This window comes from Bactrocera dorsalis, chromosome 5 (genome assembly GCF_023373825.1).
Source record: "Bactrocera dorsalis isolate Fly_Bdor chromosome 5, ASM2337382v1, whole genome shotgun sequence".
Taxonomy (NCBI): Eukaryota; Metazoa; Arthropoda; class Insecta; order Diptera; family Tephritidae; genus Bactrocera; species Bactrocera dorsalis.
In genome coordinates, this window is record NC_064307.1 from 50,787,893 (window position 1) to 50,806,451 (window position 18,559).

Below are 18,559 nucleotides of genomic sequence, written 5' to 3' on the forward strand. Positions count from 1 at the left end.
AACACAGTTCGCGTGGGCCAACCAGCTACATGACACCTGTAACGCCCACTGAAATTTCGCTGGCATAATGCCATCAGGTCGAGCGGACTTGAATGACTTGAAGGAATTTAATGCTGATGTGAGAAGATCTAAGAATGCTGTACCGTCTTCCAGAAGCCTCTGAGGGGCTATTCCTCTGTGAATTGGTTCTTAGAATAGTTTTAAAAACCACTAAATGTTATAATATTAATATGCCACATAATAATAAAATGTTTCCCGGGGTTCTGTAATGCATCTGAAACATCTGTTACATTGGATTTGGTTTTGAAAGATGGGCAGTGTCAGAGAAAATCGCGCCTCACAATTAAAGTTGAGGCTTTTTGACATTTATACATTTATATTATACATATGAACATCTCCGAACTCGTACTTATTTTGTACTAAGTAACCCGCATACCAAGTTTCATCAAGATATCTAAATTTTTACTCAAGTTACAGCTTGCACGGGCGGACTTTCAAATTTTCTCGGCACCCTGATCATTTATATATATAACCCTATATTTATCTCGCTTAGTTTTAGGTGATAAAAACAATCATTAGGTGGCAACATGTTGCAAGAGTGTTAAAATACGACAAGACCGCAATTATTGAAACGTGGTTGGGAAATAAATGGGACTGTGGTGCCGCTCATAACTTGCTGTTCGTTCATCCAACATCCAAAAAAGCCTCAGGTAAAGCGGATTTCTAGAAATTTAGATTTTTAATTTTTGGAACATTTTGAAAGAAAATGGTTTGAAATCATATCGCTCCTTTGCTGCAAGACCGGCATAAATCAAAAAACGTGATTTTTGAGTTAATGCTGCAGAATTGTTCGTTATATCATACTTCATGTTGAGTGAAAAATTCATATGAATACCTCTTATATGCTCCGCTTGAGAAGAGGTGTAAGGTTGGAGTCACCGTGTAAGGTTTTAGTCAGTTGAAAACTTTTAACGCGTTTTCTGGAGAATCGATTTTTTTTTAATTATGCCGGTCTTGCAGCAAATGAGCGATATGTATAGTATATCTAAGCAAGCCTTTATAGCATGCATGCTCATTGTGCAATCTTTTACAGGCTTTAGTTAAATGTCGTTTGTATCAGCATCCACCACTTATTGATTTCCGTTTACACGAAAGTAGTGAAAAGAAATTGGTCTTTTAAGGAGCGGCAGAGGAATCACAAATGTAACACGATATAAATGTTGCACAATTGAACAATATTGGATCTACGACATACTGGCGTGAAGACAAAAAGGAAATGAACATTGATAAAGCACACAGGAGATGGCAATCCTTTTAGCCACAGTTCACTTTGATGTCATGTGAAGCGTCTTCGGTCTCCGATTCTTACACATATTTATTCGGTGTACCTGTTCCCTTATATCTTATTAATTTGTTTCAACAGAAATGGCTACAAACATTACAAAAGGCCCAAATTGTGCTGCTCAGTTTCTCTTTTCTGTAATTGCCGATTTCCGCGCCGTTCGGGTAGCCTTTTGCTTCCGAGTGTGCAGCTAAAGGTAAGCCTATTGAGTGGCGTGAAGTGGGAATACCTGAATGTTGAGATTGTCTTCAATAAAACTGTCTATAATCACCGGTGCGATAGCTGCGGAAACGGCATTTAACGTGATTTAATGGTTTACAAATTGGATTAAACCACTACAGTAACGCCAACTACAAGAATAAGTGTTTGCCCAATGTGCGCAACCGAAGGCAGATGCTACAAATAATATTTGAAAATATTCTCTGCGTATATGTATTTCTAATGGAATTCTCAGCTACAAATAAATATTTGATTGTGCAATGCAACTGAATGTTTTGCTCTGATCAGTTGCTTGCGGCTGTCGGTTGCCTGCCGAAGTGGCAAATGCGATTGATCCAACAAATTTAGCAGTGTAAATAGTTTTCATGCAGCAGCTGAACGCCTTCGCGGCCATATTTCCAGAAAGATTATCTTATTTAAAGCTATTTCACAGTGCAAGGCAAATGCTGTTCCCTCGGATACTCAGCGAAGATGTACGTGTCTATGGTACAACAATAATAGCTACAACAAGTAATATCTTCGACGCACTGCGCTCAATTCCTTGATAAATTTCCAATGCACAAGCATAATGGCAAAATAATGTTTTCACATATTGTTATCCTTGCATATGTTATCCTTATTACAGGAATTCGATTATAATGCTTGATGTGTGTGTGTGTGAGAGCATTCGCCTGGCACTTTATATTGTAAGCTCATCATTGTGCTCGGGTTTTGTTGGTCTTGTCAGTATACTCATGCAATATTTATAATAGAACATACTGGATTATGTTGAGTTACTTTATAGAAGTATTCATGTATATACCTGTGGACTATATATGTAGCCACGATACCATCGGCGTATATATTAAATCCTCATGTACAGATTTCAACCGAACAGGGCAGTTATAATATTTCTGTATCAATTCTGTATCATTCTGATCAAACTGTTTTTAATTTATACTTCGTGTGTTTTTCGAATCGGTAATTTTTTTTCTGTAAGTTGGTAATACTGTTAGTGAAATATGGACAAAATTAACCTTTCAATTAGACATACTCCAGTGATCAGATATTCATTTACAGTACTTATTACCTAAAGTTCTAGGTATACTTTTTCTACCACCAACATACTATTGTATAAATGTCGTATACAGAGTCTGAAAAATCGGGAAGATACTCTTCAAGCTTTCTTGAATTTTAATAGGTTAGTCTTGGTGAGGTGGACAATCTACATATACCATACTGATTAAACATGAAGGTGGGCTAATGCTTTTTCCTCTTTGTGAGAAATCGCTTCAACACGATGGGATTTGGGACAAATTTAGATGAATTACGTACATATGAAATATGGGGCTGTTCCTTAGCCGGCGTTTTTAATTGACAATTTTTATGGGGTTAGCCAAGTCAATGGTCTATAACAAATAGCAAGCTGAAAAAATTGAAATAGTGCTGTCTGTCTGTGCCAGCTCCCCCTGCGGGGAGGGGGAAGAGAATATTCCCGCGGCTAAAATCCAAATGCACTATCTCTGACATTCACATGTCTGGTTTATTGAATGTCGGCATGGTCAGAGATGTCAGAAAAGTGCTATAATATTAGCTTGAAATAATATTATAGTTTTTATATAAGTTTACAATTATATAACAAACATTTGTGGTTCAAGCGACAAATGTTACCAGTCTAGAGTTGGGATTACTATGAACTCAAACTGGAAGTAGCCAAAAGTTACAAAAGTCATACCAAAGATCATAACATGGTACCACGGGGAGCAGTTAGCCCTTGGAGGTAACTCCAATCTGCTCATTGGGTTTTTGGCCCTTTGTAGAGATTCGTGGTGGCTGTAGTTTAAACCTAAATGCAGGAAGGGCATTTGTCCAATGTGGAGTCGCACTGCGGTCGGTGGCTAGGGTGCTTTCTTTTGGTTTTCATCCTACCAATTGGAACCAAAGTATAAGTGTATGTGGAGCACTCATGTTTTGGTTCTCCCAGAGCATGCTGTTGTGCATGCACTTGTGCTTTGGGGCGCTGATCTACGTGTTTCTAGAAATAGAAAACACCGTGGATTTGAGCCTTCGTAGGCAGATACTCACGTTAAAACACATTGACAGTTGTCTGTGCCAGCTGGGAAAATGTGCTCGTATATGGACGCATTGGAACCATTGCCACGCAAACAAAACGCCATTAGTTGAGAATTTATAAAGTACCATAACTAAGCCACAAATTAAGATACAAATTGTAATACGGTACAACGAATCGCAATAACATGAGGCACCTGCGGTTTGTAAATTTTTTTAAATGTAAGCCCTCTAGGCTAATGAAATTTAAGATATGTTATTCAAATTTGCACAAGACAACTCATTTCGACAGATAGATGAGATCCGATGATAACCACGCATACTTGCCATGTACTGAAATCCATCTCAGGTCTAAAAATTGTCTAAATCGTACTAGACTATTCAAGCCCCCCATATACCGTATATATAGACCCCATAGAGTATGGCTAACTTTTTGCCGAAAATATAATCTCTTAACTCAGTCTTATTTGTAGAGGATGATCATTTTTCTGCACGACTATAGAACGTTCTGCTTCAGACAGACCATTAGCGCATTACACACGGTTCCACGGTTAATATGGGAAAACAAAAGTAAGTCATTCGCTAAACACAAAGTTAAGGCGAAGGATGTAAGTATATTGTCATAACAACAGCCCGTATTAGCGCCGTTATTTTTCACTGAAGTTCGGAAATCGGTTGCCTTGAATTTTGGTTAATATTAGAAGATATGAGTAAAGGGCGAAAGCAACAGAATGTCAATTCACAAGTATTTCTACCAAAATTATGCATAATATGACTCGGCGGGATAATATTTCTAAATTGTGTGTGCTTCATTAGAGGCAGTGCAACCGAGACGAAGACTAAAAGTTATGTGAAAATAAACTAGAATGACTAGAATGTTAGTAACAAGTATTAAACGCTTTTGAACTTATGGTCCTAATTTGATTTAAAATTCAAATATACAGGAGTGGAGGATGGAGTCATGTGTAGAAGTTCACGCAAGTGAGGAAAGTTCTCTGATCGCCATTCACTTGGGAGTGGCCAGAAACGATTCTTTTGCATATGACTCAAGCAGCTCACGACTTCCGGTCTTTGACCAAGTATCCTCTGGGTAGCCTAAGAACATCCGTTTGAAGGCGAGCTAACGTGAGAAGGCGAAACATCCCCTGCATAGGGTTGTGCGCTGGGTTTGGGACCCGCCACGTAAAAAAACACCCCCAGCGAATATTAACAACAAGCCTCGGATGAGTGACCCCCCTTTTGATGACGACCATGGCAAACGAAATAAGGACTACGAATTGAGGGCATGCACCTGGAATGTCCGGTCCCTTAATTGGGAAGGTGCCGCTGCCCAGCTGGTTGATGTCCTCGTGAAAATAAAGGCTGACATCACCGCCGTCCAAGAAATGCGATGGACGGGACAAGGACAGAGACGAGTAGGTCCTTGTGACATTTACTACAGTGGCCATATAAAGGAGCGCAAGTTTGGTGTTGGATTCGTGGTGGGAGAGAGACTCCGTCGCCGAGTACTATCATTCACTGCGGTGAATGAACGTCTAGCCACAATCCGCATCAAAGCGAGGTTCTTCAACATATCGCTGATTTGCGCCCACGCCCCGACGGAAGAGAAGGACGATGTGACCAAAGATGCCTTTTATGAGTGCTTGGAGCGCACTTATGAGAGATGCCCCCGCCACGATGTCAAAATCGTACTTGGCGACTTTAACGCCAGGGTGGGCAAAGAAGGTATCTTTGGCACTACGGTCGGTAAATTCAGCCTCCACGACGAAACATCCCCAAATGGGTTGAGGCTGATCGACTTCGCCGGGGCCCGAAATATGGTTATCTGTAGTACTAGATTCCAGCATAAGAAGATACATCAAGCTACCTGGCTGTCTCCGGATCGAAAAACCACCAACCAGATCGATCATGTTGTGATAGACGGAAGACACGTCTCCAGTGTTTTAGATGTGCGTGCGCTCCGAGGTCCTAACATCGACTCGGACCACTATATTGTTGCAGCCAAAATTCGCACCCGCCTCTGTGCAGCAAAAAACGCACGCCAACAAACACAAGGAAGGTTCGACGTCGAGAAGCTGCAATCACAACAGACAGCCGAACGTTTTTCTACTCGGCTTGCACTCCTGCTCTCTGAGAGCACTCATCAACAATTCGGTATAAGGGAACTGTGGGACGGCATTTCAAACTCCTTACGTACAGCTGCAACCGAAACCATTGGTTTTCGGAAAGTGCAAAAGAACAGCTGGTACGACGAGGAGTGCCGTGTCGCAGCGGAGAGAAAACAGGCTGCCTACCTCGCAACGTTACGATCGACCACAACACGTGCGGGATGGGATAGATACCGAGAGTTGAAGAGGGAAGCGAGACGCATTTGCAGACAGAAGAAGAAAGAGGCCGAAATGCGTGAGTATGAACAGCTCGATAAGCTGGCCGACAGGGGTAATGCTCGAAAATTCTACGAAAAGATGCGGCGGCTTACAGAAGGTTTCAAGACCGGAGCATACTCTTGTAGAACCCCCAAAGGTGATCTAGTTACCGATGCCCAGAGCATACTTAAATTATGGAGGGAACACTTCTCTAGCCTGCTGAATGGCAGTGAAAGCACAACACCGGGAGAAGGCGAACCCGATTCCCCAATCGATGACGATGGAGCAGACGTTCCATTACCCGATCATGAAGAAGTTCGAATAGCAATCACCCGCCTGAAGAACAACAAAGCGGCAGGGGCCGATGGATTGCCGGCCGAGCTATTCAAACACGGCGGCGAAGAACTGATAAGGAGCATGCATCAGCTTCTTTGTAAAATATGGTCGGACGAAAGCATGCCCAACGACTGGAATTTAAGTGTGCTATGCCCAATCCATAAAAAAGGAGACCCCACAATCTGCGCCAACTACCGTGGGATTAGCCTCCTCAACATCGCATATAAGGTTCTATCGAGCGTATTGTGTGAAAGATTAAAGCCCACCGTCAACGAACTGATTGGACCTTATCAGTGTGGCTTTAGACCTGGCAAATCAACAACTGACCAGATATTCACCATGCGCCAAATCTTGGAAAAGACCCGTGAAAGGAGAATCGACACACACCACCTCTTCGTCGATTTCAAAGCTGCTTTCGACAGCACGAAAAGGGGCTGCCTTTATGCCGCGATGTCTGAATTTGGTATCCCCGCAAAACTGATACGGCTGTGTAAACTGACGTTGAGCGGCACCAGAAGCTCCGTCAGGATCGGGATGAACCTCTCCGAGCCGTTCGATACCAAACGAGGTTTCAGACAAGGCGACTCCCTATCGTGCGACTTTTTCAATCTGCTGCTGGAGAAAATAGTTCGAGCTGCAGAACTTAATCGAGCGGGTACAATCTTCTATAAGAGTGTACAGCTGCTGGCGTATGCCGATGATATTGATATCATCGGCCTCAACACCCGCGCCGTTAGTTCTGCTTTCTCCAGACTGGACAAGGAAGCAAAACGAATGGGTCTGGCAGTGAACGAGGGCAAGACGAAATATCTCCTGTCATCAAACAAACAGTCGTCGCACTCGCGACTTGGCACTCACGTCACTGTTGACAGTCATAACTTTGAAGTTGTAGATAATTTCGTCTATCTTGGAACCAGCGTAAACACCACCAACAATGTCAGCCTAGAAATCCAACGCAGGATAACTCTTGCCAACAGGTGCTACTTCGGACTGAGTAGGCAATTGAGAAGCAAAGTCCTCTCTCGACAGACAAAAACTAAACTCTATAAGTCTCTCATAATCCCCGTCCTGCTATATGGTGCAGAGGCTTGGACGATGTCAACAGCGGATGAGTCGACGTTGCGAGTTTTCGAGAGAAAAATTCTGCGAAAGATTTATGGTCCTTTGCGCGTTGGCCACGGCGAATATCGCATTCGATGGAACGATGAGCTGTACGAGATATACGACGACATTGACATAGTTCAGCGAATTAAAAGACAGCGGCTACGCTGGCTAGGTCATGTTGTCCGGATGGATGAAAACACTCCAGCTCTGAAAGTATTCGACGCAGTACCCGCCGGGGGAAGCAGAGGAAGAGGAAGACCTCCACTCCGTTGGAAGGACCAAGTGGAGAAGGACCTGGCTTCGCTTGGAATATCCAATTGGCGCCACGTAGCGAAAAGAAGAAACGACTGGCGCGCGGTTGTTAACTCGGCTATAATCGCGTAAGCGGTGTCTACGCCAATTAAGAAGAAGAAGACTAGAATATTAGTAACAAGTATTAAACGCTTTTGAACTTATGGTCCTAATTTGATTTAAAATTCAAATATATAAACATGTAAATTCTTCCGACAAATTTGCTAAATGCCCCAAATATCCCTGACCTCGCCTTTGCTTCCACCAAAGGGATATTCAGAATTTATGTAAAATCGTAACAATTTGCCACAAATTTCCTCGTTATACGGAAGGTGTAGGTAGGAGCTTAAAGCACAAGCAAGCGGCTTCGAGCTACTGTTGCCACAAGATTTTCACCGAAGTGCAACGCATGAACATATAAATTTTTAAACGGTACTTAAAACGCACAACCAATGACGCGATTTAGATATTAAATATGTATATCTTTTAATGAGTAGTAGGGTGGTTATTTTTTTGTTGATTTTTGAGTTGTAATTCGTAATAGGAAATTTACTCTACATTTTTCAGTGTCGAAGAGCACAAAAGATTCATAATTACCAGTAGAAAACTTACCCAAAACCTTGCTGAAATAATATCAATAATATATAATATATCAAATATCCATCGGTTGGTCCCTTTTCAAGCCTTATACAGGGAACTGATATTTCACCTACACTTTGTTGGAGTGAAACTCTTTAGAAATCCCTACTTAAATTAGAAAACTTTTAAGAATGCATAATTTGTGACTTACACGAGTATAATCATTTGAAATAGTCTGCGCATATTTACCCGTAATACACTCCTGACTCAAATATAGTTTTCTCTTTGGCTGTACGGTGTCGCTTGGCGATGTCATACACACGTGTTTTCGATGAATTTTTAAGTGACAATTGAAGATGGTTGTAACCGTAGAAAATACGAAATATTTGCAGGAGAGGAGAAGGTGACGCAAAAGGGCGAGTTGGGATCATAAACGTTCAAAATGAGCTATCAAAGCGTCAATTTTATGCCAACAACGCCCTTGGAATATCTCTGATGAATTTAGTGTCGAGGGAAGGCACCTACGTAACATTTACACAAGTATTTGTATGTGTTCTTGGCAATGTAACGGTTGTTTTACGTTTCTGATAGCTGATGCTTTATTGGCCTCATAAAGGTTTTGTGTGGCAAATTTAAAAAGCTAATGAAATGTGAAAATTATGTGGCTCACATACTCACGTAGGTGGGGAGTTTTTGCGTTTCTAGAGATCCTCTACTGCTCATATACATACGAGTACATCTCTAATGTGAATGGAAGATTTAGCTGATGAAGTAGTGATAATCAGCTAATGTGCTTTACTATGGGTTATGACTTTATGCTTTTGGTCGATGAATTGTTTGATTTCATACGAATTTAAAAAGGAACAGGTATAAATCGTACAGATTGTCATAATAAATTAGGTAGTGCTTTGGTTTAGAACAGTGTTGTCCAACGTGACTGTGTGCACGTTATGCTTGTGTTGGTTATTCTAGCGTCAACTGATCGCAAAATTCTTCTTTGCTTGCCTACGAAGTTGAATACAGTATCACAATCGTGCTTTCACAGACACTTGTCGCGACATGTTGGTGTGAGGTGTCTGGCACTGTCCGTGCGATATTGTGCGCATAGGCCGTGGACAACGCTGGTTTAGAAGCAAAATTATTTGCTGAAATTAATGGAATCATTAACCAAGTAAAATTTTCACGGATCTTATTTCGTTCTGACCATTTGCATTATCCTTCTTATTATTCATTCTAAAAATATAGAGTTATCGACCTTCATATCGTCACCTGAAATTCAAAATAACGCAACAGCACACTTATATAATATAATATATGGGAGTTGTATTAGTAAGCTTAGCCGGATGTTCAGAAATACTGATATTAGTTATAAAGGGGCTAGTCAAGTTTTTGCCCAATTTTATCTATTTTAGGCACAAAGATACACTGTTATGAGTAAAACCATGCTCTGTAATTTTTATTGAGATAACTCAATAAATCCGGCATAAAGTCACCTGGAAGTTCGAAAATCTTTATTTTAGGTATATGGGGGCTCAGAGAAGTATTGACCCCATTCAACCCTTTTCTGACATACAGACATGCCATTATATTATTATTATTATATTAGAAGAATTATCCCTAAATTTCAGTTATATATATCACACATTGATCGACATTTTCGATTAAAAGTCAACTATAAGTACCGGGATCCAAATATTCGGTGATAAAATTTAATGTCTCCCGCGTAACTAGATATTGATTTATTGTGCTTTTAGTAGTTTTTAACAATACCGTTATATGGGGAAAGATCGAGGTTATATTGCGATTTCATCCATTTTCACACTGTCGGTAGAAGCTCTAATAAAAATTTGCACTAAGCAAATTTGGTTATTGTAGCTTAAGTACTTTAGGAGATATGTACATTAAACTTGTTATTGAACCACTCCCACTTTTTAAAAAAATTTTGTCCACAGATGCCCTTTGCTACTGCGATCCTCTTACGCCCATCTACGAATTCGAATTTGTTTTTGTACTAAGCACATACCAAGTTTAATTGAGATATCTCAATTTTTACTCAAGTTACATCTTGTACGGATGGACGGACGGACAGACAGACAGTCAACGGGATTTCAACTTTTCTCGTCATCCTGATCACTTATATATCTATAACCCTATATCTATCTCGATTAGTTTTAGGTGATACGTAAAACTGTAATGTGATGTAGCAACTGGTTGCAAAAGTATAAAAATAAACTAGGAGATCAACGTTTCCACACCTGAAGCGGCGTTTGATGCGTTCAAAGCGCATGTTTTAGAGATACACAATCAAAGTGAGAGATAAAACAAGTAAGGAAGGGCTAAGTTCGGGTGCCACCGAACATTTTATACTCTCGCATGATAAAGTGATAATCGAGATTTCATTATCCGTCATTTACATATTTTTTTTATTTTGCTGTAAAATTAATTAGAATTAAATTCTGAGAGATTTACCGATATTTTCGGTGAAAAATTAGGTTAGGTTAGGTTGGGCACTGAGTTCTTCGTGTTCGATATCAGGGACCTTGAAAAGTTATAGTCCGATCACAACAATTTTTCCACAAGGGATACCTCAGCTCACATACCGTATTTGAGTAAAGTTTTATTCCGCTATCATCATTGGTTCCTAATGTATATATTATACAGAGAAGGCATCAGATGGAATTCAAAATAGCGTTATATTGGAAGAAGGCGTGGTTGTGAACCGATTTCACCCATATTTCGTACATGTCATCAGGGTGTTAAGAAAATATTATATACCGAATTTCATTGAAATCGGTAGAGTAGTTCCTGAGATATGGTTTTTGGTCTATAAGTGGGCGACGCCACGCCCATTTTCAATTTAAAAAAATAGCCTGGGTGCAGCTTCCTTCTGTCATTTCTTCCGTAAAATTTAGTGTTTCTGACGTTTTTTGTTAGTCGGTTAACGCACTTTTAGTGATTTTCAACATAACCTTTGTATGGGAGGTGGGCGTGGTTATTATCCGATTTCTTCCATTTTTGAACTGTATAATGAAGGACACGACTCTATAGAGTTTGGTTGACATAGCTGTAGTAGTTCCCGAGATATATACAAAAAACTTAGTGGAGGCGGGGCCACGCCCACTTTTCCAAAAAAATTATGTCCATATATGCCCCTTCCTAATGCGATCCTTTGTGCCAAATTTCACTTTAAGATCTTTATTTATGGCTTAGTTATGACACTTTATAGGTTTTCGGTTTCCGCCATTTTGTGGGCGTGGCAGTGGGCAGATTTTGCCCATCTTCGGAGCCAAGAAATACGTGTACCAAATTTCATCATGATATTTCAATTTTTACTCAAGTTACAGCTTGCACGGACGGACAGACGGACGGATGGACAGACAGACATCCGGATTTCAAATCAACTCGTTACCCTGATCACTTTGGTATATATAACCCTATATCTGACCCTTTTACTTTTAGGACTTACAAACGACCGTTATGTGAACAAAACTATAATACTCTCCTTAGCAACTTTGTTACGAGAGTTAAAAATTAAGGAGAATGTTTGTTTATGTGGTCTACAGTGTAATAACAGCGTGCTAAGCGAAGAAATGTGATTTAAATTTATAGATTATCGACACATATACCCGTATGGTGAAAATCTTACTGAGGGACTGAAGGCTTCGTAATCAGTATATCCACATGTATATACCAGGTTTTAGTGCTATTGTTTTGTTTTTTAATTTTGGAGTTGTCTTGTGCAAGGACAAATAAACTGATCGAATTCCAAACAGCCTTATGTTAGAAGTAATAGTGATTGTAGTTCAGTCTGTACAAGAGAATCTGTAAGAATAATGCATTGGGAATAACATAATGACACAAATTTGGTTGAACTGAGAGTATAAAATGTAGTCTAGAACGGGTTGTGGCACGCTCTAAATAACAACCATAACTGATTAAGCCCAGTAATCGTCATATTTATAATACTATTTATCCGTTGAGATAAAAGAATGGTTTAGTACTTCTGCCATTTAGAAAGCTAATATAAATTTAATATCCTGAATGCTGTGTCTGGAAACTTGTGCTGTTTGCACGAACGTCATTAGTATTACCTGACCTACTTTCGAGCGAATTGCGAATATTTCACTCATTTATTCGAACATCAAATTAATGCCTTCAGCGCAGTTGTGTTGTTGCCTAAGAACGTCGTTGGACGTGCGCTTTTCATGATTCTCAACCTTTCTCCGCATTGTAGTCACACATTTCTTCTCACATACATACATACAATTCGGTTGTGGATCTCCATGCAACATGACCAACACATTCAAGCTGAGTCCTTCCATTTATCTAAGCCCAAAGTTTAAGCTCGGCATTTGACCGAGTATTGCGTGTGTTTGGACAACTGAGTGCAGCAGATGGCCAACAATGGCTTGGTTTAGCCCGCATGGAAGCGGTGCGTAGAGAGAGGCGGAGGCGACATGACGTGATGATGAATGGCGTCTGGTGCTGAATTATTACTGCGTTAAATGCAGTTTTTCGGCTTTGAAAGGATTATCGCAGTGCGCATTCATGCGTCTACTGGTTGGAACCGTTCGCCTGTGTTTATGTAAACAAGTTGACTTCGATGTAGTCGTGGTTTAGGAAGATTAGTTGGATTGCTGTATCTAAAAGTACATATTTCAACAGGTTGAAGCAAAGATGGAGCTCGCTTTGTCTCACAATTTCTAAAAAGCTTAAATGGTTTTTTGATTTAATATATTTAAATGAAGAGGTTTGGGTTGTCTTTTTCTCAAAATCAGTATACATTTATATTTATTCTGTTATTTAAAGATTTAAGGCTAGTTCATTATAAGAATCGTGAATAGATCAATTGGCAGACATGTATCCGACGTTTGGAGTATAGTCTGCCAGGAAATCAAAGCTGGTTAATCATTCGTTATTCACCGGTAATATACAAGTACGTAAGGTGTAAAAGTGTTCCAAAACAATTTTCAAATAACGATATTGCGATAATTATTGATATACAACTGTATGTTCACACATATGTATATGGATATAACATTACACACACATGAATTGGTGAATTTTATTTTCGCCGAATTTTTGAGAATTAGATGATGAAACCCTTTGCTTTAGTTTAGCGTCTGACTTTATATATTACTTAAGGTCGGTGATCTTAGCGGTGGCTTAACCGATCGGTCTCAAATACACATACTTTAGGTATTGAACTAAGCATAAGATTTAAATAAATTATTTCTTTTTTCAATTTGGAGTGAAAATTGTTGTCAAAAATGGAAACACAATTTTAATATTTAAATTTTGGGTATTACTTTATTTAATATCAAGCCTAATCTATCCCTTAATAAAATGCACCATATATTTTTATTCAGGTTATCCGGGTTTTCATTATGGTTATCCAAACCACAGAAGTGGAGACCAACACCAAGGGCCTTTTTGGAGGTCGGTCGGGACATCATCTACATACAGCAGTGAAAACTCCATATTTTCACGTGAGACGCATTGGTTCTATTTGAACAAATATCACTTGTAATCGATAAATGAAAATGTTTCTATGAATTCATAAATAAGTGTTTTCTCATTTGTTAAACTATGTATTACGCCCTAATGGTGTCGCTCCATCTGTTCTACTCTATCTTCGAATATATGTGTTAATATAAAAACTATATAAATATGTCGTTTTAGAAATAATGTGGCTTGGTGCTAAAAATTAAAAGCATATACGTTCTGAGTTTTGCGTTTTTTCGTACCTTTACTCTTAAATTGGACGTCGTTCCCGTAGTTTCCCATATTTTGCACTGTCCACCATTATCTTTCGTTCGCGCTTACTTCAACATAAATCTAGCCAGATTTAGAGCATGGGATAACCCAATCCTTGGTTTAGTTCAGTTTAATGAGAGCTTTTAATATTCGCGCCTCAAAATATGCTTTAATATGCTTTATTCACACTGATCAATTCAACGAAAGCTTCTTTCTCATTGCAAACGTGAAGAGATAATTCGCTCGAAAGCCAATAGCTAACTACTCATTCATAATTACAAATATGACATTTAATAGAGTGTGATTTGGCATAATGCTCTATTTTGTTGTTCTACAGTATTGTTCCGTACCCGCTCGCACTCCACTACAAATTCACAGGTATGTTATAATACGTTCACATATACTTACCACTTTGTTGTTGGCCGCCTGCAAGCGCAGTGCCATGTAGAATTGACTTTGCTCGCTTCACAACGCCGCATTGCGCAAAACAACAAACCGTTACGCTGACAATTAGCAAAACCCAAGCGCAGATCATGCAAGTAATTATCACAGAAGTCGGGCGATTGTTATACGCTGAGATATAGCTTTCATCGTTGACCAACAGCAGCAGGGAGTCGGCGTCGGATCCATTCTTGAATTGCACCCAACTCACATTTACGGATTTTGTGTCGTCGAGTACGAATGTCGACTCGCTCGCCTGGCCAGCCCTTAAAAGCGAATGCAACTGCGCCAGCGTCATGTAACTGCGTGAGTTCTCACTTGGCATCTCGAGGGTCTGCTTTACAGCTGATCCACACAACGCGCTTGCTAACGCTAACTCGCATAAAAGGTAAATACACAAACCACACGAGTTTCGTCATCAACGAATTACAGGAAGTTTTTATTATTTTATTATCAAAAACACTTTCGATTGTAGGTACAGCGCAATGTAAATGTAAAATTGTCAATTTGTTTTCACTTGCGCTATTATTTGGACAGCAGCAATTGTCTTGGCCTCTAGCCTACGCGATCACTGAGATCTTATTATTCATCTGTCTATCTTTATGATCAAGTGTTTGTTTACACTCGAGCCATTCTGGCCCGGAGAGCGCGAGCATACTGAAGTACATGGGCAAACAACAACAAGTGAGTTGGAACTTAATAGCTTTGCTGTATACCGCGGAAGCTTTTTCTCTAATCGTTAGCAGTCGGTTTGTGGTTGATTGTGAATATGCAAGTTACGGGTTTTGGTGAATTTATGAATTTGCGGCCCTCAAATGAACTGAAAACTGACTGCTACTGTGCTAACATACGCCAGCGAAATCTGAACATTAAATTAAATAGGCTACTGTGGGCTGGCCATATTATCCTAAACAAATTCTCCTGGACAGATGCATAAATATTAAAGGCAGAGGCAGACCAAAACTTAAATGGTTTCATGTTGTGGACCAGGACGGTAACGCTTGATGATGTTGAGCTCAAGCAGAGACAGAACAGAAATAATTGGGGAATTAAATTGCAGCAAGTGTAGACCCGCACCGTATATCATTGAACACAAACGAAAGAAATCTTGAGCAAAACAGTGACACACAATGTGGTTTACTTACCATTTTAAACTAGTCAACTAAACTGTTTTTGCAGTTGTTTAAAAATGGGAACCTGAGGCTATTAGAAACGAGATATTTACCATTTTTCTGGATTTAATGTACAAGTATTTATTGTTCGACTATTATATGTTTTTTATACGAAATCTTAATTATTTTTAGGGAAATTTGTTATTTATAAATGAATTACAATTTGTATGAAGTTTTCCTTTCAATTCGATAAAATGTTAATTAGTGGTGAGATAGCTCATAATCCCGTAAGAGGCAATGAGACTTGAAATCAATAGTGCAAGAAAAATATTAACCAAATGAAATGCGAAATACATGCACTAAACTTTCATCCAAATTTATAAACACGCACGAGTTAAGGCACAGGTCTACAAGCGTTTTGTGTTTATTTTACGAGAAGTAAAAACAAACCCACTTGTTGAGCCACGAGTTTCCAAGAATCGCGAGTGATATATAAACAAAACACACCGTCGTCTTCTCAAAAATTCTTGATGAGAACATGTTCTTCCAGCGAAGCATCCACTTGACTCTAATGCCGACCCATGCTTATTTCGTGACCTCTTGGTAATGTGTTGAAGCAGATATATACACACAAACACACACACCAATGTTTATCTACTTGGATCTGTAGTAATGCCGTGGTCATTTCTGTTGTGTCGTAATAATAATATCGTAAAATAAAATTTTATTACATCACGTTTGACCTTTCTCTGCTTCTCCTTCCTTGTGTTTCGTTTGTTGTTTTAATGGCTGTAATGTTTCGTGGCATCTTTAATGCGCGTGTAATTTCTTTAAAATGCATCACGTGAACAATGTTTTGTGGAAAAGTGTTCTCCATGGATTTATTCACCTTACTTAGGCGGTTAAAAAGAAAACAATTTCAAGTTGAAGAAAAAAACAAGTATTTATTACATGGAATTAAAGGAGAAAAACATTAACCTCGCTCGTGAAATGCTCCAAAGACATGAGACAATCTTCATGTTGCCTAAATTCTATTGAATGAGCGCCTGAACACTGCTACAACTGACCTTTTGGCAACGCACAATAGTAACTGCAATTTAGTGAAAAAAATAATTACTAAAGCGAAGAACGCTTTTAGTGGCATCACTTACTTTCGCATATTGCCCGCACCAAGTTACAGCGAGTTACATCGCGCCAGCTGGCACCAACTCTGGCTCGGCACTGAGTGTTGAATGCGGTCAAGCTCTCTTCCGGGTTTGGAGTGGGTCTGCTGCCTTCGGTTGCCTGACAGCGCAGTAGAATGCTCGCACAAATTGCACGATCTTGGTCCGTGTTGCAGGCTTCAGTGCTGAGCAGATAAAAAACTGCTAACATGAGAAAGACAGAGGATGTTATAAGTGTGTTTTGGAAAGTTTGAACTTAGACTACGAAATTCACCTAAGAAAGTGAGCACTAAAAACTGAGTCTTCATTTTGAATTAACTTTAAAGAATGTATCGGATAACAGCGGCTCGACTATTATTTATGGAGATATTTTTCCAGATTTTGTTGAAATACTTGATTTTAATTTTAAGCGATTTGGGTCACAGCTGTTGTCTTTTGATGCGTACTAAATATTATCCATTGTATTAATGGGAACTACACTTTTCCATTCACATATTTGCCGACTATAGTCTTTTTGTCTCATGTTGAAGGTTATCATTTAGATAGTATACAGGGTGAGTGTAGGTCATTTTAGCTCTCTGGATGGCTAATAAACTTAGGAGTCCACATTACTCTTTCAGGATGAGTTGAACAACTTGTGAAAATATATTTATAGAAAAGCAATATTTATTTTTAAAAAGTCATAAGGAACTTGCTCAATTTTCGAAAACGACATATATTTTTTAAAGAATCCATCCACGGATAATATACCGAATTTGCAAATTTTTGAAAAAGGAAACTCTATATTTATTATAATTTGAGATCGATTATATTTTGATTTTGTCAAAGAGGCGATAAGCGAGATTTTTTGTTGATCAAAGTGTTATGCCTTGAGATTAAGATAAGGGAGAATTATAGTCTCGGTGTTGGCTTTTGAAGAGGTGGCTTTTGGAGTATTGGAAAGAAAGACACCGAGAAAAATTTAGAGATATTTACAAGTCACAGGGTTTCATACATAAGCGAATCCCAATTTTTGTCTAGTCAAGAACAGTCCTATCGGCAGCTTGTGTCAAGGAAATTTGGGTAGTGGCTTCTATCGCTCAACAACAGAAATTTCGTCCGTGCTTGTATCTAGCTCTCCATAGCTGGCAGAATTCTCTTCGATATCACCTAGTGGTGATAGAAGAGTGTGCTTGTTTCGGCTTTAAAGACCAAGCTGCTAGATTATACACAAAAAAAGCTGCGAACTCAATATTTCTGCATATTTTGACATTAATTATAGCAATTATGGCATAGCATATGCAAAGCTTTATTATTAGCCGCACAATTTATTTAAACTCAAAGTTTCGACAATAGAGGTACACTCAATCTAATTAAATCGCAACCCTCTTAGCGAATAGATAAAACAGCGAGGCATTTTTTGTAACCCTGGTATGTCACCATCCACCGCCGTCAGCACCACTATTCCATTTGCACTTGTCATCTATCAAAAATGTTAATCAGCGCGTAATGTGCATAAAGTCCATAGTCCATAGTAATGCAACCGAAGCCATGGGCGGAATATCCCTTTACCACCCACCCGACACAGCGCCATGCTAGCGGTGGAAGAATGTAAGGGGAATTCTTTCGAAATTCCCTTGATTCGTAAATTATGCGTGTACAATTCGAATTTCAATACAAAACGCACTCTTCGCGCACGCCGGTGGTTCGGTGGTGGAAATGCGGATGGTTTTAATGAAAAATTTTAAAGCACAAAATACCGACATAGCTATTTGAATACTTACAACCAAATGTGCAAATATGTATGTATGTATGTACATG

The 18,559-nt window shown here is 39.3% G+C and overlaps 2 protein-coding genes across 2 annotated transcripts in view; one reads left to right on the forward strand and one right to left on the reverse strand.

The window, feature by feature from the left end:
- The window catches only part of Comm (Protein commissureless), a 92,202-nt gene extending 77,131 nt beyond the window's left edge, over positions 1 to 15,071 (reverse strand). Inside the window, exon 1 of the mRNA XM_049459315.1 lies at positions 14,452 to 15,071. Coding sequence (XP_049315272.1) covers positions 14,452 to 14,809 — 358 coding nt within the window. The 5' untranslated portion in view covers positions 14,810 to 15,071. The remainder of the gene's footprint in view (positions 1 to 14,451) is intronic.
- A 64-nt stretch (positions 15,072 to 15,135) lies between these two features.
- The window catches only part of LOC105223972 (sulfotransferase 1 family member D1), a 40,468-nt gene continuing 37,044 nt past the window's right edge, over positions 15,136 to 18,559 (forward strand). The window contains exon 1 of the mRNA XM_049459314.1: positions 15,136 to 15,168. Coding sequence (XP_049315271.1) covers positions 15,151 to 15,168 — 18 coding nt within the window. The 5' untranslated portion in view covers positions 15,136 to 15,150. The remainder of the gene's footprint in view (positions 15,169 to 18,559) is intronic.